The sequence below is a fragment of the Schistocerca nitens genome, chromosome 7 (assembly GCF_023898315.1).
Source record: "Schistocerca nitens isolate TAMUIC-IGC-003100 chromosome 7, iqSchNite1.1, whole genome shotgun sequence".
Taxonomy (NCBI): Eukaryota; Metazoa; Arthropoda; class Insecta; order Orthoptera; family Acrididae; genus Schistocerca; species Schistocerca nitens.
The window spans coordinates 514,612,767-514,637,152 of record NC_064620.1 but is presented as its reverse complement, the minus strand read 5'-3'; the positions used below and the strand labels follow the sequence as shown (position 1 = coordinate 514,637,152).

Genomic DNA, 24,386 nt, shown 5'->3' with positions numbered 1-24,386 from the left:
TTGGAATTGGAAATACTATATTCTTCTTGATGTCTGAGGGTATTTCACTTGTCTCATACACTTTGCTTAGCAGATGGAAGAGTTTTGTCATGGCTGTGTCTCCCAAGACTATCAGTAGCTTTAACAGAATGTTAAAAATGTGGGAGTCCAGGGCCTTGTTTCGACTTGGGACTTACAGTGCTCTGTCAAATTCCTCATGCAATATCATATCTCCCATCTCATTTTCATCTGTGTCTTCTTCCATTTCCATAATATTGCCCCTGTATAGACCCTCTATATACTCCTTCCACCTTTCTGCTTTCCATTCTTTGTTTAGGACTGGTTTTCCTGGGGTCTCGATATTCTGTCAGATGGTTCTCTTTCCTCCAAAGGTCACTTTAATTCTTCTGTAGGTGCCATCTATCTTTCCCCTAGTGATATATGCTTCTGAATCACTATATCTGTCCTCTAACCAGTCCCAATGTGATGAAGCAAGCTGGGATGTTTTTACTTCCCCTCTTGTTTTGCCATATGCCTCCTTAAAATTCATTTTTTTTTTCATTTCTGACTAATTACCATTAACATACGTGAGTATAATCTGTATTTTCATATAAGAGAGGTTGGCCATCAGTTTTAAAGAATATAAGATTAGATCAAATTTTGCGTTTAATTTTCTGTATGTAATTGATTTTCTAATTTATTTTGACTATTCCTAGTTAATACTTTCATTAAAGGGTGAAATCAGTGATTGTTTCGTAACTTAAATTCTATTGTTGATGTGTAAACAAATATAAATTTTGTAATAATTGTAAACATTTGGAGAAAAAACTAACAATATTCTTAAAGGATCTATTTGGCTCTATTTGAAAACATGTTAGCAAAGCCAGCTCTTAATTAATTCCAAGGTAATTTCCAGTTTCGTAAAAAGTATTGTTCGCATAACTGTATTTGTTAATTTCATGATTTAAACAAATAATACAGCTTAATCCTTGTAGTAGAAGAAACTGTTAAAAAGACGCAATTTTTCGATTTATTCAATTAATTTAATGAGTTAAGTTTTAATTGTGATTTCTGTAAATTAAACATCAAACAATGTGTAGCTGCAGTGCCTATTATTGCGATAATATATAAGGGCCTGATTTGTGGTCCCGACACATTCAGTCCACGGCCAAATTTCAGACGAGAAACCCATAATGCTTGGATCAACAACAATGCATCAACTCACCAACAGGCCATGTGTGAAAGCCATGACAGTGTCTGTTCAATTTAATTGAAAGACTGTGAAATGTGTGGTTAGGTTTTCACTGCTCGCAGATATTCAACAGTAAACTATTGTAGCAGTATGTGGATGTTTGCCTGCTACCTATCAATGAGGCTTATCAAACGTTAAACAATAGTTAACTGGCCATATTAAATGTGTATATTGGCGGGTTGTTAACATTGAAAGTAAAGAACTGTGAAACACAAATGTGTAGTTGACTGCATCATTTATAGTAATCAGTGTTGAACTTCCACACCCATTTTTCAGCCAGTATAGCAACTAAGTAGGTCGACACCGAGGACAATCAACGAGGAAATAAAGCAGGTGAACATCACACCGCTTAGCCATTTTACACTTCCTATCAATCTCATTTCTTAAATGTTTGTATTGCCTGCTTCATTTACCGCATTTTTATATTTTCTCCTTTCATCAAGCAAATTCAATTTCTTTTGTGTTACCCAAGGATTTCTGCTAGCCCTCACCTTTTTACCTACTTGACATTCTGCTGCCTTGACTATTTCATATCTCAAAGCTACCCACTCTATTTCTATTGTATTCTTTTTCCCTGTTCTTATCAATTGTTCCCTAATGCTCACTCTGAAACTCTCTACAACCTCTGGTTCTTCAGTTTATCCAGGTCCTATCTTCTTATTTCCAACCTTTTTGAAGTTTCTTCAGTTTCAATCTCCAGTTCATAACCAATAAATTGTGGTCAGAGTCCAAGTCTGACCCTGGAAATGTCTCACATTTAAAATCTGGTTTCAGAATATCTGTCTTACCATTATATAATCAATCTGAAATCTTCCAGTGTCTCCAGGTCTCCTCCACGTATACAACTCTCTTTCATGCTTTTCAAACCAGTAGCTATGATTAAATTATGCTCTGTGCAAAATTTTATTAGGCTCTTTTATTCCTTTCCCGCAGTCCATATTCAGCTACTATTTTTCCTTCTTTTTTTTCCAACTATTGAACATTAAATTTTTGTTGTCCTTAACTATCTGAATAATTTGCGAAGCTAGTTGGCGTATAAACTTGAACTACTGTGGTGGCTGTGGGCTTGATGTCTACCTTGGCTACAATAACGTGTTCACTATGCTATTCATAGTATCCTATCCGCATTCCTATTTTTTAATTAATTATTAAACCTGCTCCTGCTTTACCCTTATTCAATTTTGTATTTATAACCCTGCATTCACCAGACCAGAAGTCCTTTTCCTCATCCCACCAAACATCACTAACTCCCACTACATATAACTTTAACCTATCCATATCTCTTTTTACAGTTTCTAACCTACCTGCCCTATTAAGGGATCTGACATTCCACAGACTGATCCATAGAACACCAGTTTTGTCTGTTCTGATAATGACATCCTCCTGAGTAGTCCCTGCCCAGAGATTTAATGGGGGACTATTTTACCTCTGGAATATTTTACCTAAGTGGATACCATCAACATTTAACCATACAGTACAGCTGCATGTTCTTGGGAAAAATTATGGCTGTAGTTTCCCCTTGCTTCCATCTGTTCGCATGGTCAGCACAGCAAGGTCGTTTTGGTTAATGTTACAATCATCCAGACTGTTGCCCCTTCAACTACTGAAAAGGCTGATGCCCCCGTTCAGGAACCACACGTTTGTTTGGCTCTCAACAGGTACCCGCCCATTATGGTTGCACCTACGGTACGGCTATCTGTAATGCACGGCACACAAGCCTCTCCACCAATGGCAAGTTCCATTGTTTTAAACAGTGGCAACTCCAGGTAGGAACGCCAACAATGCAGGAAGAGACAGATTGCTACTTACTGTAAAGAAGACATGTTAAGTTGCAGACAGGCACAATTAAAAGACACTTATAAAAGCCTTCGGCTACAGTCTTCATCAGCAAAAGAGAAACACACACCATTCATACACACAAGCAAGCACACCTCATGCACACATGACTGCCAACTCTGGCAGCTCAGGTCATGGCAATCTGGCCCGAGCTGCTGGAGCTGGTGGTCTCGTGTGCATGACGTGTGCTTGCCTGTGTGTATGAATGGTGCTTGTTTCTCTTTTGCAGATGAAAGCTGTGGCCAAAAGCTTTGTGTGAGTGTCTTAATAGTGACTGTCTGCAACTTAATATGTCTTCTTTAACATGAGTAGCAATCTATCTTTTCCTATATTGTTGTTAGTCTACTTTTAAAAATGCTTGTCTGCTGCTCAATGCCTTCTCTATGTGGTGAATAGGAACCTCTCCTAATTCATATTACTGAAAAATCTTATGATCATGACAAGCAGTGAACCACCCTCAATTTTCCCGAACTTCAAATCCTAACCATTATGAAGGGATGTTACGGAGACAAAGAAATTAGAAAGCACTAAGGAAATTCGGGCAGCATGGTACCACCTACAGCCAAAATAGTATCTGAGCAAGTGAGAGAGGCTTTATGTGGGGGCGCGCACGCGCACACACACACACACACACACACACACACACACACACACACACACACACACACAGTGGTTAGTTATGATATGAAACTTTAGTTTTGTCATTATTAGCTAAGTTGTTGACAGGTATGTGTATATGAAAGAGAATTGTGCACAACACAGAAGTCATTGCCAGAGTAGATTGTTAATTGCCACATGCCTTTTACGAGTTCAAAAGTTGTCTCTTCTTCTTCTTCTTCTTCTTCTTCTTCGGCATATCTGTCTAACAGAAAGTATTGACTGGATACTGTCCATTTTTAACATCATCCAGGTTTCCAAGTCGTGATGTTCTTTCTCCTCTCTTTCAGAGCTATCTTTCCTTCAATGACTCTTCGTTACAAGCAATTACAGGGCTTATTCTAGAATATATCATTTTATGGCATGTCACTATTAAAGTTTTTCTGTCTATGTTTCTTTATTACCACTGACAGCTCATTAGGTGTCATGCTGGAACGGGAAGCTGAATGATGTACACATGTCATGACACAGATCATCTAGCTGATGGCTCTCTTTGATGAAGTCAGTTTTATTAGTGATTATTGAGTGGACTAAGCAGTGGTAGAAAGCGTTACAGGATAAGTTTAGCAGACAGCTAAAGTAAACGAGTGATGGATACGGGGAGATATTTATGTGATGGTACACACCTTCACCAGCACACCGGTCAGCACTAGGAAACATTGTACAAGGGACTTTCAAAAAGAAATGAGCTGGAGGCATAATTACAGAAATCAGTAACTGTGTGTTAGAAGTATTGACCCTGGCTGTTGAGACACTTGTCCCACTGTGACACATGGTGGTGAATGGCTGTCTCATAAAATTCCCAGGGCTGCGATGTGAACTACTTCCACAAGTACAGCTGGACGTAGTCGTCCACGAGTGCAGGAAAGGTTATGCTGAGGTTCTTCTTTGACCCAGCATTACTCGCAAACCTTGAACACCCTTCGCCAAGTAATCAAATCAAAACGACCATGCAATCTCACCCATGGGGTCATTCTGCTCCACAACACCCTCATACAGCCAACACGGTTACAGCACTCCTGCAGAAATTCAAATGGGAGGTTCTCGGCCACCCTCCATACAGTCCAGATCTCTCTCTGTGATTACGCCATTTTTGGTCCCCTTAAGAAGGCTCTGAGGGGCAAACGATTCACCTCGAATGACAACGTCCAGCTGTACATGCGGAACTGGTTCACATCAGTCCTGGGAATTTTATGAGACAGCCATTCACCATCTTGTGTCATAGAGGGACAAGTGTCGTAACAGCCACGGTCAATACTTCTAACATACAGGTATTGGTTTCTGTAATTATGCCTCTGGTTCATTTCTTTTTGAACGCCCCTTATATACCAGGCACTGAACTAAGTGCACCTATGACAAGAGAAGACTATGACATGCCCCCTGGCTATGCGCCGATAGCGCCCCCTAGGAAGCATACATATAGGCTGTCGCCACCGGCTGAGCTGTCTCAGTGTCTCAATCTCAGCACCTCAGTGTGTAATAACAGGACTCAGCTCACATTGCACCTCAATACATCGCACTGTGCTCTAGTCTTTCACAGTAATAGTCGTCACCTCGCACTTTAACTAGCTAAAAGGGAACGTTAGTCATTGTGATATGGATACGGACAAGATTCCAGAATTAGTACATGTTGATTGCTATTAACAACAGAACTTCAGACTGGACATCACTGAAGTCAAGTACTCAACTGGTTCCAGTAATAAAGTGTACTTTAACCACATTTGCATTTTGTGTTGTAGTGAGAGGAAACGTGCCACCCACCTATCATACCATCCTCTCCTCATCCAGCCACAAACTGCAAAACATTACAAGATGGCACAGCCACAACAATTTATATAACACTTAGTTCATAAACACTGAAATTATACAGTACTTGTAGTATTAAAATTAACACCTTGAATGTCAAATATTCAGTATGGACCTAGGCATCAAAATATGGAAACTACTAACTAACAAAATGTATTACCTTTATTGAAAGTGTATTATTTTCAGCAATCATTGTTTCATGCTTAGCTTTCAGAGCCTCCAGTTCTTGCTGTAAATGTTTTGATACTTCCTCCTTATCTTCTCTTTCATAGCGTTCTAGAATTAGCTTAGCTTGTTCTTCTTTCAATTGTTGATCTGTAATAACATCCATTATATATATCAGAATAACAATAAGAACATTTTTAATCCATATATCAAAGAGTTTGTTCAGAACAATTTCAATCATATGTCTTACTAACTGGTAAAAACTACTATGGGCATGAAGATCACTAGGTCCTCCAGTCATAGTTACAAGTTCATACAGGTAATGGAAAACAAGTGACACTGGTTTCAGCTCAAAAGTGTGCAGGTCACCTAACCAGTCTAACTGGCATTTAAGTTTTTTAATTTTATTTTTAATTTTAATATCTACCTGAAATGTTCAAATATAATTAATTGTGCTGAGTAGGACTGTTAATTCAGCAGAGGCTGTTTATTCCTGTGGAAAGTGATCTGTTGACATGCTCACTATGTATCAACTGTGGACAGCCACTAGGTAGCATCGGAAAGAAATTATGTAACACCTTTTGGTCACCACATGGAGCATCGATTTCAGGCTGGACACTCTCTGTCACTGGCTTCCAACTAGTAATGGCATGAAACCTCTCCTACCCCTATTTTCGGACTTTGCTCCAATACAAAATTAACTTCGTCTTATGACTGTGCAGACTGCTTAACAGCCTCATAGCCCAACCAGGGCATGCCCCATACAATACATATATTGCTTTTTCTTAATTTTTAACCCACTCTTTCATTGGCTAAGATCCCTTCAGATGCCCACATCCTCACCAACTTGTCCAGGTCCCCTTGACAACTGTACAATAGTTTTCTGGGCTGCAAGATTGATTGGTGACCATTTCAATGACATTTCACTCCTGGGGATAGGAGAGGAAGTGAGAGTGAAAGTGGGAATAGAAGCAAGAAGAGGGTGACAGTGATTGCTTGAATGTAACACCAACCAAATGTGGTACATTAGTGAATTACTACCTGAAAAAAATTCTGTGGGGATAAAACACCACTGGTATGCCTAGGTGTAAGGACTGCCTTGAGCAGTTTTAACCAACATTTGGATACATATGACTTGCTGTCTGTCAGGAAGTGTAGAGAAGTGAAAAACTCATGAACAATAGAAAGTGACACAAATCTACAGGGTGTCTGGTAACTCACTATTTTTAAACAATTATAATTTCTTCATTCATGAATCAATTTTTTAGAGCTATGATTCTTAGGAGGTTCTATTTAACATTTTTTTTCTTTTGTTTAAGTTGGAAAATGCTGCCTGTGTTGAATGTGGAAGAATGGGCCAAAACAGCAGCTTGTTATGAGGTCTGGGGATCTGTGATGTGAGTGCTAAAGTGGTGGAGGGCTGAACGAGGAATCCATACAAACCAAACAACACTGGATACAAAAATAGTTAAAAATTGCCATTTGAAGTTACTAACAGGAAGTGTCACCGGTGCAAGATGATCAGGACAACAGAGAATGTTGACACAGTTTGTGAAATGTTCATGAGAAGCCCTAAGAAATCACTGTGGCAAGGATCTCATGAAAGTAGTCTTTCACGTTATGCAGTTGCAACGATTCTTGAGAAAGATCTCACTTTTATGTTGTGGAAGCCACATTATGTGCAGTAATTGTTTCCTGATGACTGTGGCACAGGAATCGAACCTGGACAAATTTTCTTGGGTTGGAATGATGAATGGCCTCAACTTTTTGAGAACATTCTGTGGACTGATGAGGCAGTTTTCCATGCTGGAGGATTTGTAAACAGGCATAACTGACATTATCTGGCAGCCAAAAACCCACACAAATGTGCTGAAAAAGCACAGGAGTGTCCAAAGGTGACAATATGGTGTGGTATCACATCATTCAAACTTGTTGGTCCTTGCTTTCTGAGGAACACAAAAAATGGCGAACGATACCTGGAAATGCTGCAAGATCGTGTATGGCCAGTAATTTCAGAATGGAACAACCCACAGCTCCACTTCACGCAGAATGGTGCACCTACAAATTCTGCAAATGATGTCCACGAATGGCTGCATGATCATTTCCCAGGTCACTGGATTAGCAGAAGTGGTGCACATGAATGGACTGCCCGCAGCCCTGATTTAATGCCTTGCAATCTTTTCTCAGGGGATGGGCTAATGAGGAGGTTTACAAAGGAAAACCATGGAATTTGGATAAACTGAAAGTATTAGTATCTGATGTGTTAGCCAATGTTCCACCTAACATGTTGCAGGCAGCAGTATCGCACGTACCAGTTCACTTTTTAAAAAATGCGTAGAGAAGCTGAAACTAATGTGGAGGTTTAAAATAATGTTAAACACAACCTCAGGGAGTGCTGTTTCCAACAAAGGCAGTTCTGAAAAAACTGGCTAATAAATAAAGAAATTATAACTGTTTAAAAATAGAGTGTGACTTATCAGACACCATGAAGGAAAGTGCAGCACACCCACTTCCCCCCTTATAATGGGAGCAATGTAACAAAGCATGTGCTACAGGAGACACAAAGTATCTGGGTGTCACCACTCAGAACTCCAGTAGATTAGTTGGAGTGAAGTGCAAGGTGCACAAGTTTTGTTTGATGGTGCCGGAGAAATAGGATTGATGGCCATAGAACAACACACAAACCCTGTAACGTAACACATTGAGACAAACAAATATTAGACCACAATACATCCATTTAAGGAAGAACACTATGCAATTTTTGTGGTGCACATAAATGTTCATGAACATACATTACTTTTATTTTCTGCTCATTTCGATTATTATTCATTATGTTATAGGGAAAGTTAATAAACAGTTTCTTTGCCCAATTTTTGTAAAAGCAGAGATTGATTGTCATATAAATACAAGCTATATTCTTAGCCTTTTTACAATCTGACAAAAGAAAGTTGAGGCCAGGAGGGTTATGGGAACATAGTATGTATTGCAGGCAAAGTTGCTACTTACCATATAGTGAGATGCTGAATCACAGATAGGCACAACACAACAAAAAGACTGTCAAAAATAAAGCTTTTGGCCAGTAAGGTTTTCGTCAAAAATAGAACACACACACACACACACGAGTGTGCAAATGCAACTCAAACACACAACTGCAGTCTCAGGCAACTAAAACCACACTGCGAGCAGAAGCACCAGTGCATGCTGGGAGTGGTGACTGGGTGGGGTAAGGAGGTGGCTGGGGTTAGGGAGGGGGAGCAATAGTAGGGTAGGGGTGGCACACCGTAAAGTGCTGCAGGTTGGTGGGGGACAGGGGAGAGATGAGGAGGCACGGGGTGGGGGGTTAGCGAAAAAGGAGAGAAGTAAAAAGACTGGGTGCGATGGTGGAATGAGGGCTGTGAAGCAGTCATTGAAATGAAGGATGTCATGTTTGGCAGCGTGCTCAGCAACAGGGTGGTCCACTCTTTTCTTGGCCACAGTTTGTCGGTGGCCATTCATGTCGACAGACATGGTAGTCATGCCCACATAGAATGCAGCACAATGATTGCAGGTTAGCTTGTAGATCACGTGGCTGGTTTCACAGGTAGCCCTGCATTTGATATGGAAGCTGATGTTTGTGACCTGACTGGAGTAGGTGATGGTGGTGGTGGTGGTGGTGGTGGTGGTGGTGGGGGGGGGGGGGGGGGGGGAGTATGGACAGGTCTTGCATCTAGGTCTGTTACACAGGTATGAGCCAAGAGGTAAGGGGTTGTGTAGGGATGGACAAGTATAGTGTGTAGGTTCGGTGGACAGCGGAATACCACAGTGGGAGGGGCGGGAAGGATAGTGAGCAGGGCATTTCTCATCTCAGGGCACAACAAGAGGTAGTCAAAACCCTGGCAGAGAATGTAATTCAGTTGCTCCATCCTGGGTGGTACTGACTTACGAGGGGAATGTTCATCTGTGGCCGGATGGTGGGACTTTGCAAGGTTGGTGGGAGACTGGAAATATAAGACATGGGAGATTTATTTTTGTATAAGATTGGGAGGATAATTACGGTCTGTGAAGGCTTCAGTGAGACCCTTGGTATATTTTGAGAGGGACTGCTCTTCACTGCAGATGCGACAAGCACGGGTAGCTAGGCTGTATGGAAGAGACTTCTCAGTATGGAACAGGTGGCAGCTGTCAAAGAGGAGGTATTGCTGGTGGTCAGTAGGTTTGATATGGACGGAGGTACTGATGTAGCCATCTTTGAGGTGGTGGTCAACATCTAGGAAGTTGGCTTGTTGGGTTGAGTACAACCAGGTGAAGCAGTAGTTGAGGTTCTGGATGAATGTGGATAGGGTGTCCTCACCATCGATCCAGATCGCAAAGATGTCATCAGTGAATCTGAACCTGTTGAGGGATTTAGGATTCTAAGTGTTTAGGAAAGATTCCTCTAGATGGCCCGTGAATAGATTGACATAGGAATGTACCATGCTGTTGCCATTGCCATACCCTGGATTTGTTTGTAGGTAATGCCTTCAAAGGAGAAGTAATCATGGGTGGGGATGAAGTTGGTGATGGTAACCAGGATGGAGGTTGTGGTTTGAAATCTGTGACGTGTTGGGAAAGGTAGTGTTCAATAGTAGTAAGCCCATGGGTATTAGGGATGTTAGTGTACAGGGCACTGTGTGGTAAAGGGACAAGAACTGTGGGGGGTCAGTGGAGGAAATGCTTGGTATCTTTTATGTAGGAGAGTAGGTTCCGGGTAATAAGTTGAAGATGTTGGTCTATGACAGCAGAGAGTCTCTCAGTGGGGACACAGTAACCAGCCACAATGGAGTGACCTAGGTGGTTGGGTTTCAGAGAGATGGACTCGGGGGAAAAGATCTGGGATGGGCCTAAGGATTTGAGGAGTGACTGGAGAACCTGCTGGATTTCTGGAATGGGGTCACTGTGGCAAGGTTTGTAGGTCGAAGCATCTGACAGCTGGCAGAGTCCTCCTACCAGGTGATCCTTGCAGTTCAAAACAACAGTGGTCGAGCCTTGGTCCGCAGGTAGAATTTAAGGGTGTGATCAGTTTTTAGATGGTGGTCTGCGGTTCTTTCTACAGATGTAAGGTTAGTTTGCATGTTGAGGGATTTGGAGAATGATGGTGTGGCAAGGTTTAAGGTTAAGAAATTCTGGAAAATTTAATGGGGGTGATTGGAGGGCAGCAGGGGTGGATCACTGTTGGATGGAGGAGTGAATTGAGTTAGGCGGGTTTCAACATTGGTCTTTTGTTGAGTCTGATTGTTAGGGTTGGTGGTGAAAAAGTGTTCCCACTGTAGGGATCAGGAGAAGGAGAGAAGGTCTTTAATAAGTCCTGCATGATTGAATTTGGAAGTGGGGCAAATGGTAAGGCCTTTGGAAAGGACTGATATATCTATGGGGCTAAGGCTTCTGGAGGAAAGGTTCATGACTATGTTAAGGGTCTGGATTCTGTGTGGTGGTGGGAGGGAGTTTTCGAGGGTGGGGTAAGTGTAGTAGGTCTGCGAGACAGGGTTCATCAACTATGAGGGAAATGTTGGGAGGTTTGGAGGTTGTTGCAGAGGTGGTGGACAGTGGTACTCCAAGGCGGAAGTGCACAGTAGGAGATTTTGAAGATGGAGAGAAGGTACTGCAAGGAAGTTTGGGCTTGGTTGATATAGTTTTGCAGGACTATGTTGGTGAGGGCTAAGGATTGGCGAAATCTGAAGAGGTGGAGGTCATTGTGGAAGGAGGGGTGACAGCTGGAGATGGGTAATTTGATGGTAAGGCCATCTGGGGGGATTCCATGAGCCAAGCAACAATGCATGAACAGTGTGTGGGACTGGTTTCTGGCTAGGGATAAGGAAACTTTTCTGTACTGACACGGATGGAAGGAGCAAGGATCCATGCTGGTTGAAAAAATGTGAAAAATTACATAAATAATTTAGAATTACTTCTGAAAAAATTTGCAAAAATACATGCAAATACGTGCGAAAAATCACAAGAAGGATGAAACAGATGCAAAAGGGGGGAGCAAGATGAAATCAGACGGCGTTGACAATAGTGACAGGCGAAAACACTCTAAAATTGGTGTTAAGTCACAAAGATATCAAAGAAAAGATATATAACTGTAGGTAGCAGGTCTGAGGGTGGATAAGTGTGAAGAAGGGGAACAGCAGATGAGACTGGATGAGGTGCAATTAGTGGGTGCGAACTGGAATAGAATGGAGAAAGAGTGGGGGGAGGGGGGTTCAAAGGATGAGATACGAGATCAGATGGCACCTACTCAACCCAACAAGCCACCTTCCTAGATGGCGACCTCCATCTCAAAGATGGCTACATCAGTACCTCCGTCCACATCAAACCAACTAATCACGACCAATACCCCCACTTCGACAGCTGCCACCCATTCCATACCAAGAAATCCCTTCCATACACCCTTGCCATCCGTGGTTGTCACATCTGCAGTGATGAGCGGTCCCTCTCGAAATATACCAAGGGTCTCACTGAAGCCTTCACAGACCGTAATTATCCTACCAACCTTGTACAAAAATAAATCTCCCGTGCCTCATCTTTCCAGTCTCCCACCACCTCCCGAAGTCCCACCGTCCAGCCACAGAAGAGCATTCCCTCGTAACTCAGTACCACCCAGGACTGGAGCAACTGACTTACATTCTCCGTTAGGATTTCGACTACCTCTCATTGTCTCCTGAAATGAGGAATGTCCTGCCCACTTTCCTTGCCATCCCTCCCACTGTGGTATTCCGCCAACCACCGAGCCTACACAATATACTCGTCCATTCCTACACAACCTCATGGCTCAAGCCCCCGTAATAGACCTATATGCAAGACCTGTCCCATACATCCCCCCACCACCACCTACTCCAGTCCAGTCACAAACATCACCTATCCCGTCAAAGACAGGGCTACCTGCAAAACAAAGTCATGTGATCTACAAGCTAAGCTGAAATCACTGTTCTGCATTGTATGTGGGCATGAATACTATGACTGTCCACATGAATGGTCACCAACAGACTGTGGCCAAGAAACAAATGGACTGCCATTTGCTGAACACACTGCCAAACATGACATCCTTCATTTCAGTGACTACTTCACAGCCTGTGTCATATGGATGCTTCCCATCAACACCAACTTTTCTCAATGGTTCAGGTGGGAACTTTCCCTGCAATCCATACTATGTTCCCATAACCCTCCTGGCCTCAACCTTCATTTGTCACTGTCCTCACACATCCAGCCCCTTCCCTGTTGCCATTCCTGCCCCCCATCTAACCTGCTGCACTTCACGGTCCTCCACCGCTAACCTACTATCCCTCCCCCTCTCCACCCCAGCCTCCTCCTTACCCCCACGCAGTTGCCACTCCCATCATGCACTGGTGCTGCTGCTCGCAGTGTGGTTTTAGTTATTTGTTACTCGCCAAAAGCTTTATTTGTGACAGTCTTTTTGTTGTGCCTATCTGCAACTCGGCATCTTCACTATAATGTAACTATTTTCCTGCTCATAATATTGATACATTCCATCCTGGAATTGTATTGTTTGAAACAATACAATATGATAAGAACTCAGTTACAAATGTTAGCACAATGAAATCTAAAGTAATTACATCTTTAACTAAGACTTTATAATTTTAAAGCAATATGATTTTTTGTTTGAAGTAGCACAAATTTCTTAAAGCCTACAATTGAAACTGTAATTATATATTGTCATGTTCATCAATGTTACAAATGTTAGCACAATGAAACCTAAAGTAATTACATCTTTAACTAAGACTTTATAATTTTAATACAATGTGATTTTTTGTTTGAAGTAGCACAAATTTCTTAAATCCTACAATGGAAATTGTAATTATATATTGTCATGTTCATCAATGCGTTTTTCGATAATTTTGTAATTACTATATGTAATTATCACTAAATGAAAATGTTACTGTCAATAATTCATGTGCTGGTTCACATTGTTAGAAATATATTTATGCTTGGGTGATTACTTCCATCAAATGAGTACAATGCAAGCAGGCACCTACTTATGTTTGAAGTTGCACACAAGTAATTTTTGTTTTGTGAAACAGCAGTTACAAAAGTTATTCAGAACAAAAGAGTGAATTTATCTGAGGTATATGTGCTTTTATTCAGAGGTTACACAGTCACACGTTGTGAACAGAAGACTGTGCACCAAGCAAGTATTATTTTATAAAGTGTGACATTTGCCCGCTTTAAGAAACTAACATTACAGAAATCTTTGTAATAACATAGAAGAAATTGCAATTAATTTTCTGAATTTGCAGGTCCTGCACTCCTGTGAAATGTTCTGTGAAATTCCGATGCACCCCGGGAGTGAAATGGTGGTGCATTGACTTGCTGAAGGTATGTATCACCTGTGGAGTACTATAAGCAAACAAATTCATTTATGCATCTAAATCTACATCTACACAGACGCTCCATTAGCCATCGTACTACTACTCATTTTCTTTTCTGTTTCACTCACAAATACAGCGAGGGAAAAAAAGACATCTATATGAATCAGTATGAGCCCTAATTTCTTGTATCACATCTTTGTGGTCCTTAAGCGAAATGTATGTTGATGGCAGTAGAATCATTGGTCAGTCAGCTTCAAATGCCGGTATTTTCTCAATAGCGTTTCTCGAAAAGAATGTTGCATTCCCTCCAGGAATTCCCACTGGAGTTCCTGAAGCATCTCTGCAACACTTACATGTTGTTCAAACCTACTGTTAACAAATCTAGCAGTCCGTCTCTGAACAGATATGGTGTCTTCCTTTTATTTTATCTGGTGGAGATCCCAAACACCCTAACAGTACTCAAGAACAGGTCGCACCAGTGTCCTACATGTGGTCTCCTTTACAGATGACCCACTGTTTGCTAAAATCCTCCCTATAAACTGAAGATGACAATTCACCTTCCCTACCACAGTTCTCACACGCTCGTTCCATCTCATATAACTTTGCAATGTTACGCTCGAATATTTAGACAACTTGACTGTGTCAAGCAGGACACTAGTAACATCGTATCCAAACATTACAGGTTTTTTTTCTTCCTACTCTGCACTGACACATTTTTCCACATTTAGGGCTAGCTGCCATTCATCACAACAACTGGAAATTTTGTCTAAGTCATCTTGTATCTTGCTACAGTCACTGAAATTTGACAGCTTACTGTACACCATGGCATCATCAGCAAACAAACTCATATTGCTTCCCATCCTGTCTGTCATATATATATATATATATATATATATATATATATATATATATATATATAACAGAGGGAAACATTCCACGTGGAAAAAATATATCTAAAAAGAAAGATGATGAGACTTACCAAACAAAAGCGCTGGCAGGTCGATAGACACACAAACAAACACAAATATACACACAAAATTCAAGCTTTCGCAACAAACTGTTGCCTCATCAGGAAAGAGGGAAGGAGAGGGAAAGACGAAAGGATGTGGGTTTTAAGGGAGAGGGTAAGGAGTCATTCCAATCCCGGGAGCGGAAAGACTTACCTTAGGGGGAAAAAAGGACAGGTATACACTCGCACACACACACATATGTGTGTGGATGGATATGTGTGTGTGTGTGTGTGTGTGTGTGTGTGTGCGAGTGTATACCTGTCCTTTTTTCCCCCTAAGGTAAGTCTTTCCGCTCCCGGGATTGGAATGACTCCTTACCCTCTCCCTTAAAACCCACATCCTTTCGTCTTTCCCTCTCCTTCCCTCTTTCCTGATGAGGCAACAGTTTGTTGCGAAAGCTTGAATTTTGTGTGTATATTTGTGTTTGTTTGTGTGTCTATCGACCTGCCAGCGCTTTTGTTTGGTAAGTCTCATCATCTTTCTTTTTTTTTTATTATAAGCCACTTTACAATGTGTGGCAGAGGGTATTCTGTGCATCACACTCACCTCCCTCCTTTCCTGAACTGGTAGAAAATACAAAGGGGCCAAGGTAACACTGCATCTCCAAAAATTTTGGGGAAGGTTGGGGTGTGAAGAGGAGGCCAAATGTTACAGTTCCAATAACATCATGTCAAAATTTTGTCAAAGAGAATGAATAAAACTCACAAAATTTTAGAAGGGGACTATTTTCCATTTTTTACATTTTTAAAAATTGTGTCAATGTATTTGCCAATGCCAGGCAATCATTGTTTGATATAAAAATTTCTGAAACCCAATTCGATATTTAGAACATCAAAACAGACACAATATTAAATATACAGCCATACTTACACACATTTTTCATAAATTTGCACATTTTCTCTTTTTAAGATGAATCTGAAGATGATCACAACATTTGAAACTGGTAATTGAATAAACAAGTATCTGTGATCAGAGACTGTTGTGGTATTTACAGAATTTCACGTATGTGTGCCATGGTCGTTACACTCAAACCATAAAATGAAAAAATGAGGTATCTGAGCTGAGTTTAAAGAGATAACATACTCACTCAATAGAGCTTTCCAGGTAATTACCATTAGGCCTCTCCAATTAAAACCAAAAATACTAAAGGCTGAAGTTGAAATCAAAACAAGCCACTGAAAGCAAATGGTCAAAAGCAATGGTAAAACGATGGAGGACATCAAAGAAATAGACAGAACACCCTATTGACTCAAAATAAAAATTTGATTTTACAGAAGAATTACATCCAAGTGACAACAAAAATTTGACAGCTGGTATGAATCGCACTCCACTATTGTCAATTCTGCATTACAGCAAAGACATTAGGACCCTGCCCATCAAGCTGAAGAATGATACACTACTGGCCATTAAAATTGCTACACCACAAAAATTATGTGCTACAGATGCGAAATTTAACCGACAGGAAAGAGATGCTGTGATATGCAAATGATTAGCTTTTCAGAGCATTCACACAAGGTTGGCGCCGGTGGCAACACCTACAACGTGCTGACATGAGGAAAGTTTCCAACCAATTTCTGATACGCAAACAGCAGTTGACCGGCGTTGCCTGGTGAAACGTCGTCGTGATGCCTCGTGTAAGGAGGAAATGCATACCATCACATTTCCGACTTTGATAAAGGTCGGATTGTAGCCTATCGCGATTGTGGTTTATCATATCGCGACATTGCTGCTCGCGTTGGTCAAGATCCAATGACTGTTAGCAGAATATGGAATCGATGGGCTCAGGAGAGTAATACGGAACACGGTGCTGGATCCCAATGACCTCGTATCGCTAGCAGTCGAAATGACAGGCATCTTATCCGCATGGCTGTAACGGATCGTGCAGCCACAGCTCGAGCCCCGAGTCAACAGATGGGGACAGTTGCAAGACAACAACCATCTGCACGAACAGTTTGACGACATTTGCAGCAGCACGGACTATCAGCTCGGAGACCATGGCTGTGGTTACCCTTTACGCGCTATCACAGACAGGAGCCTGCGATGATGTACTCAACGACGAACCTGGGTGCACGAATGGCAAAAAGTCATTATTTCGGATGAATCCAGGTTCTGCTTACAGCATCATGATGGTCGCATCCGTGTTTGGCGACATCGCAGTGAACACACAATGGAAGCGTGTATTCGTCATCGCCATACTGACGTATCATCCGGCATGATGGTATGGGGTGCCATTGGTTACTGGTATGGGGTGCCATTGGTTACACGTATTGGTCACCTCTTGTTCGCATTGACAGCACTTTGAACAGTGGACGTTACATTTCAGATGTGTTACGACCCGTGGCTCTACCCTTCATTCGATCCCTGTGCAGGATAATGCATGACCGCACGTTCCAGGTCCTGTACGGGCCTTTCTGGATACAGAAAATGTTCGACTGCTGTCCTGGCCAGCATGTTCTCCAGATCTCTCACCAACTGAAAACATCTGGTCAATGGTGGCCAAGCAACTGGCTCGTCACAATACGCCAGTCACTACTCTTGATGAACTGTGGTATCGTGTTGAGGCTGCATGGGTAGTTGTACCTGTACAAGCCATCCAAACTCTGACTCAATGCCCAGGCGTATCAAGGCCATTATTACGGCCAGAGGTGGTTGTTCTGGGTACTGATTTCTCAGGATCTATGCACCCAAATTGCATGAAAATGTAATCATATGTCAGTTCTAGTATAATATTTTTGTCCAATGAATACCCGTTTATCATCTGCATTTCTTCTTGGTGTAGCAATCTTAATGGCCAGTAGTGTATAATATCTTTCTATCTGGGATTTCTGCTCCTTGATAAAGCACTTACCTCCTGAAAAAGAGTGCATTATAATTTCCTTAGCATTTGGTTTTTATCAATTTCTGATCACTGTTAGCATCGTCATATTTCCCCACAGTCAAGTGCTCTGCCTATGGGAACTGAGCAACTGTCCCTTTCATCTTTTGCCTTCTTTCATTTGGATGTCAAAAGAACATTATTTTATTTTTATTTCTTCTCTTTTTTTTCACTTGTTAAGTTTGTACTGACAAACTGCTGCTACAGGCTCAAATAAAATCACTGTCTCCAGAAGACAGTATTTTTTCAAAACTGGCAGATAATGCTTATTCTATTGATGAAAGGAGGCATACAAGTTTGTATTTCAGTCCATCACACACCAATTTACAAAATATTTCTTCCATAATTTTCTGTTCGCCAAGAGCTTTGACTGATTAGATAATATCCAAATTACATAGATTTTCTGCTTCAATCACTCATTTGAAAATAGAGTATTCTGCAGCTCTTATAATGTTAGTGTGTAGTGATATAAACATGCAATGCATTACAGTAGCATGCAGTAAATGTTTTTATTCTGTTACCAGGTTAAACAATACACAAACTTCTCAACTCATTTCCATCTGTGACAAAGAACTTAAGGTGCATGCCACAAAGGTAATACACAATGTAAGCAGACTGAAATCAATCTGATGATGCAGAGCGAACTTAAAATAATGACTGAAACAGAATAATCAATTTTATTTGTTTATATCCTTTTATTATCATGAAGGTCCAACTCTTAGGAACACTTTTATCTTTTTTTTGTGTGTATCTTTGATAAACAAAAAAAATTATCAATTTAGGAAAATAAAATGTATTTGGATAAATAAACAAAAACTACTCTCCAAGCAGTAGCAGGAGAACACATTCTCCCCATTTTCCACACTTCACCCCTCTTCCTTCCCCTTCAACCATTCTCCTGGCACTGTTGGGTGAGTAGATTTTTTTTATCTATCAAAGTACATTATATTTTCAACAATTGAAAGAAAGTGTTACAGTCCTTCACTTGAACCCACCTAACCTCCTCCTACCTCTGATGATGACCCATCAAAAATGCAAGCAATTAACTAACAGGGGGAGACCACTACCTCGGGGTCACATATTTACTTCACATTTTGTACACATTTAGTAGGCCATTAGAACAACAAAATGTCAAGTACTAAGGTGTACTACTATGACAATTCCGAGAAAATCGCAAGAGAAAGTTTATGTGTATTACATGGCTTATGTATCTGTTCATACTTGCCATGCAATTATGCTCATGTTGGTCAAGTGTGTGTGTGGGGCGGGGGCACGCACATATGTTACGTCTATTGTTGACGAAGGCCTTAATGGCTGAAAGTTTTATTTTTGACAGTCTTTTTGTTGTACCTATCTGCAACTCAGCATCTCCGCTATATGGTGAATAGCAACTTTACTTTTCATAATATTGTTACAAAATTTCTCTTTCAATTTTCCCAGAATTGCCAGAGCAATGCACCTTACTACTGGCACATTATGTTGTTTTCATGGCCCAGTAAAGGTTTACAAAGTTTGAAGTAAATCAATGATCCCAACATCATGGCCTCCCCTTGCAAGTCAATTCAGCTACAATCTTCAGTGAGTTAGTTTGCATCTTCAGTGAGTTAGTCTGCATCCACATAACTACCGATCCATCTGTTATGAGATAATATTGTAATCATACATGTGGAAATAGGCAGGGAGCCATTAATACTCCAACACTTCATCTTACTTAAAACAGTTTCACAAACCACAGATACAGAGACCTAGCAATCACACAGAAAATCTCAATGCGATCATTTTTTCTGTTAAGTTCTATCAAAAATTTACTAGTAAGATGAACTAGGGATACCTCTATGAGATATTTTTCAGGAATGGACTATTTTATTATTTATTTATTTCAAAAGGGTTGGAAGGAATGAGCCATATATGGAATTAGAAATTGTTCCTAAAAGGGACAAAGTCTGGCCAAATAGGATCAAAATTCAAAGTAAGTTCAGCGAGTATGAATATACTAGTAATGGCAGTGCCCTGGGATACCACTTAAGGGAACCGAATCATCATTTAGTCTCTACTGAAAACTGTTTATAATACTGCATACTGGAAATAAAGATATTATTTTGTATATACTCAAGGAAATGGAAATTTACGTTAATAACCACTTGATCCAATCCTGTTGATCAGTGAGCAGATAGTGAGCAACAATAACTGGTTTGTCTCTTCAATGAACTGTTCTTCCATCAAAATAAAATAAAATAGTTTCCTGTTCCTACTTTTTCCATTACCTGAGCTACTTTCATTTGTGAAATTTTAATTTCACCTAATGCTACACATATTTTGTACTTGGTTAGATGAGTAGACCCATGAGCTTTTATTCTGTAGCTATATGGAAACTGTAACCATTTGTCTGTGAAATTTTAACTTCACCTAGTGATGTGTGAATTTTCCAAGCGGCAGCAGAACACACACATAAAAGACTGTTGTGACTGGCAAGCTCTCGGAGCCAGTGGTTTCTTCTTCAGGCAGAAGGGTTGAAGGGGAAGGAAGAAGGGTGAAGGAAAAAGACTGGAGAGGTCTAGGAGAAGGGGTAGATTTTGGGAAAGTCACCCAGAACTGCAGGTCAGGGGAGACTTCTTCTCATCCCATACGGTAAGTCTCCCTCGACCCATGGTTCTGGGTGACTTTCCCGAAATCTACCCCTTTTCCTATATGTCTCCTTCACCCTTCTCCCTTCCCCATCAACCCTTCTGCCTGAAGAAGGAGCCACTGGCTCCGAAAGCTTGCCAACCACAACAATCTTTTATGAGTGGTTCTGCAGCCACTTGGTGAGTAGGTATTTTAACTATCTACTTAAATAATTTTATCAATAACTGATTGTTTTCGCTGTTATACATGTATGTATTTTGTACATGATTAGATGAACAACGGCCCATGAACCTTTACTTTACGGTAAAACTGAAAATGTACTTCTGTGCTAAGTTACATGGCCAATTTGCACTATACCAGATTTGAATTTCCTTTGGTCATACCTTTACACTTGTAAAAAAAAAAATGTTCTAAAGATTTTTTATATGCTGGTTTAATGATACTTGAATTTTTATTAGAAAGATAACAATATTCGAAAGGAAAGTTGCTACTCACCATATAGCAGAAATGGTGAGTCGCAGATAGGCCGAACAAAAAGACTGTCACAATTAAGCTTTCATCCAGCAAGACCTTCATAAAAAATAGATCACACACACACACACACACACACACACACACACACACACACACACACAAGCAACTCAGGCACACACAACGGCAGTCTCTGGTAACTGAAGCCACATTTGTGTGTGTGTGTGTGTGTGTGTGTGTTCTATTTTCTAGAAAGGCCTTGCTGGACGAAAGCTTATTTTTGATAGTCATTTTGCTGTGCCTATCTGCGACTCAGCGTCTCTTTCCTTTCATAATACTGTTACATTCTATCCCGCATTTTCCATTGTTTTATTAGAAAGATAAGACTTTTGCCCATATGTCAGCAAGCAATTCTTAACTGTTTTATACAGGGTGTATAAAAAAGGATGGTGCAAACTTACATAGCTGAAAGTACACGATAATAGAAGCACAAATATCCCAGTAAACACAGGTCCGCAAACGAGCCACTTGCGAGATAATCACAACCGTATGGTTTCACGCCGCCACCGACAGCACTGTTTGTAACATAATCCAGTTTCCCCCCCTTGTGCGCTTGAGACCTTCCTATGTTCGTTGTTTACACAACGAAACATTGCCAAGAAGTTGAGTTGGAATCACACTACACACACAGAGCATACAGGACGGGTACAGTACACAATCTCAAAGGGGATCAGTCACTTCTGAGGAGTGCCACGTGTGGTGTGTTCTAGTTACAATGGAACCCTACAGTAATGAAGAGTATGCGGATATACATTTCATGCACACCAGGGCTAATGGCAATGTGCAGGAGGCTGCACACTTGTACCAAGCCAAGAAAAGTCGTACATTTACAAGGGTCCATCAGCACATGAGAGAACACAAGCATTTTGCACATGGCAGAGCAGGAGGTAGGCCTGCTCGCATTGTGCCTGAGGTTGACGATATGGTGTTGGAAGCAGTACAGCACTCCCCAGGAACCTCGACGAGAAGAATTGTCACACAAGTGCCTGTGCTAAGCCACAGTAGTATATGGAGAATTTTACATCGCATTTTACTGTACCCTTACCACCTTCAACAAGTCCAATGTCTCAATGATGTGGACTTTGTTCCCAGAGTGATGTTTTGTCAGTGGCTGCATCACTAGGCTGTGGTTGACCCTCATTTCGCATGTAACATTTTATTTACAGGCGAAGCAGGATTCACACACAATGGTGTTTTGTAACTATCATAATACAGATGAGTGGTGTGAAATAAACCCACATACTGTTCATGAGGCACCACAGCAGCAATGTTTGTCACTGAATGTGTAGTTAGGTGTACTTGGCGATCAACTCATTGGGCCACACATTCTTCCACCACAACTTAATGGATGGAGGTAACTCAGCTTTTTGCGGTGTCATCTTCCAGGGTTGCTCGAGGATGTTCCCCGTCAGCAATATCAGAGTATGTGGTACATGCATGATGGAGCTCTGACACATTTTGCTGCTGGTGTGAGACAGCATCCAATGTGCAGGTACGGCTGAAGATGGATAGGTCGAGGCGGATCTGTACCTTGGCCTCCAAGATCCTTCGGATTTTTGTTTCTGGGGTCACCTCAAAAGCAAAGTGTACAGCACACCCGTTAACACTGTTGAAGAACTGGAGCAGGGAGTTGTACATGCTTGGCAAGAATTCTGGAATGATCCAGGGGTTTTCAAAAGGATTTGAAATTCATTGCTGAGATGAGCACAGTATTGCATCCAGATGCAAGGAAAACACTTCGAACACCTCATTAATGTGTACTAACTAGGACTATGTTTACAATGATGTCAATGGCGGCTTGGAACCATAGTCATGATTATCTCGCAAGCGGCTCATTTGCGGACCCGTGTTTACTGGGTTATTTGTGCTTCTATTATCGTATACTTTCAGTCGTGTAAGTTTGCGCCATCATTTTACATACACCCTGTATACTGATACACACTTCCAGCAACTGTCTCTTTAAGACTATACTTATATTGGCCACAAATCTGTGTGACACTCGTTAAACGTGCACTGACATGGTTACGCAACCTAGTGTAATATAGCCTTTCTCCTAGAACACACAGTTTCTCGGGTCATTGTTTGTATGGAAAATCGACAGTTTGGGTCAAACTGTACAATTAATGGTAATAAAAGTTTATGAGGCATACGTTACAGTCTCATTTGTTAGCATCTAAAATAGGATGTATTCCTTTAACAAGAAGTGTTTTGTTCTTGAGTACTGTTCATGAAAAACTCACTTTTATAAGACATTTGTGTTTCCATGAAAATTTGTAATATAACTTCTGTTACTTTCTCTGTTTATTATAGGTCATCAGATGATGGATTAAACCCAAAACACATTGTGACAGTTAATAAACAAATTCAGAGAAAACCAGTGACTACTTATAAGCAACCATGCAGCCAACCAGCTCACCAGGAGAACCCGAGGAGTTCATACCTCGGGTTCTACTGGTAATACACTGGTAGGTTCAAGTGTTCTGGACAGACCTTGGGTTCGGGCTCATTTATATACCCTAAAGAAGAATTGTTTGAGTATCATTACCCTACAGTACAGGATCAAAGTATGAATATTACACACTTCCTTCCTGCTTAGGCAAATGGAGCAAATTGGTTGGTTCCTTTTGAATTTGATAAGGCCTTCAGTGGACTTGATGTGACTTGTGGAGGCACAATCAGTTCATGAGCAGTTCTTTGGAAAACCAAAAAACAAGGATTTTTTCTTTCTTTCTTTTACTGGCACCAGCGAACCAAAACCAAGCAGGGGATTCCAAGATGGCTATGCACAGAAAATGGCTGAAAGTTTTACAGTATATTCCTTTGATTCTGATCTCGAGCAACCCTGAAAATTTTCTAGATATCTTTATCTGTTTCCAGGTTACAGAGGTTCAAAGTCACTCTATTTGAGCATGTTAAACACAAACATAAAATGCAGTGTGAGATGAAAATGTAGTTTATAAGGTGACATATCACAGAAAATTATGGTGTAATGTTTCCGTCATCATCGGAAGGGTAGTGGGAACTGCACGTTGTTGTACTGGAGCACATGCAAAATTTTTGTGCACAAAAATCTGATCTCAGGTGTAAAATTATTTTTGTGTTATTTCAATATCACAAAAGTAAAATACCAAAACTTTGCTGACACTCAATTTCTTTTCATATGAGGGACTTGACCCACCATGGTAAGGGAAATGAAGAGAACCAGCAGAAAAATGCTCCAACCGGAACATAAAAAACAGTGAACACGCTCCTCTTAATAAAGAGATGGAGAAGTAATAAATACTGGAAGATAGCAGACCATGGTTGTG

General features: G+C 40.9%; 1 protein-coding gene across 2 annotated transcripts in view; it reads right to left on the bottom strand.

Annotated features, from left to right (window-relative positions):
• LOC126194989 (coiled-coil domain-containing protein 186-like) overlaps window positions 1-24,386 on the bottom strand; it is a 200,511-nt gene that overhangs the window by 124,909 nt on the left and 51,216 nt on the right. For both annotated transcript variants that reach the window (XM_049933405.1, XM_049933406.1), the window contains one exon: window positions 5,691-5,845. In XM_049933405.1, coding sequence (XP_049789362.1) covers window positions 5,691-5,845 — 155 coding nt within the window. The remainder of the gene's footprint in view (window positions 1-5,690; window positions 5,846-24,386) is intronic.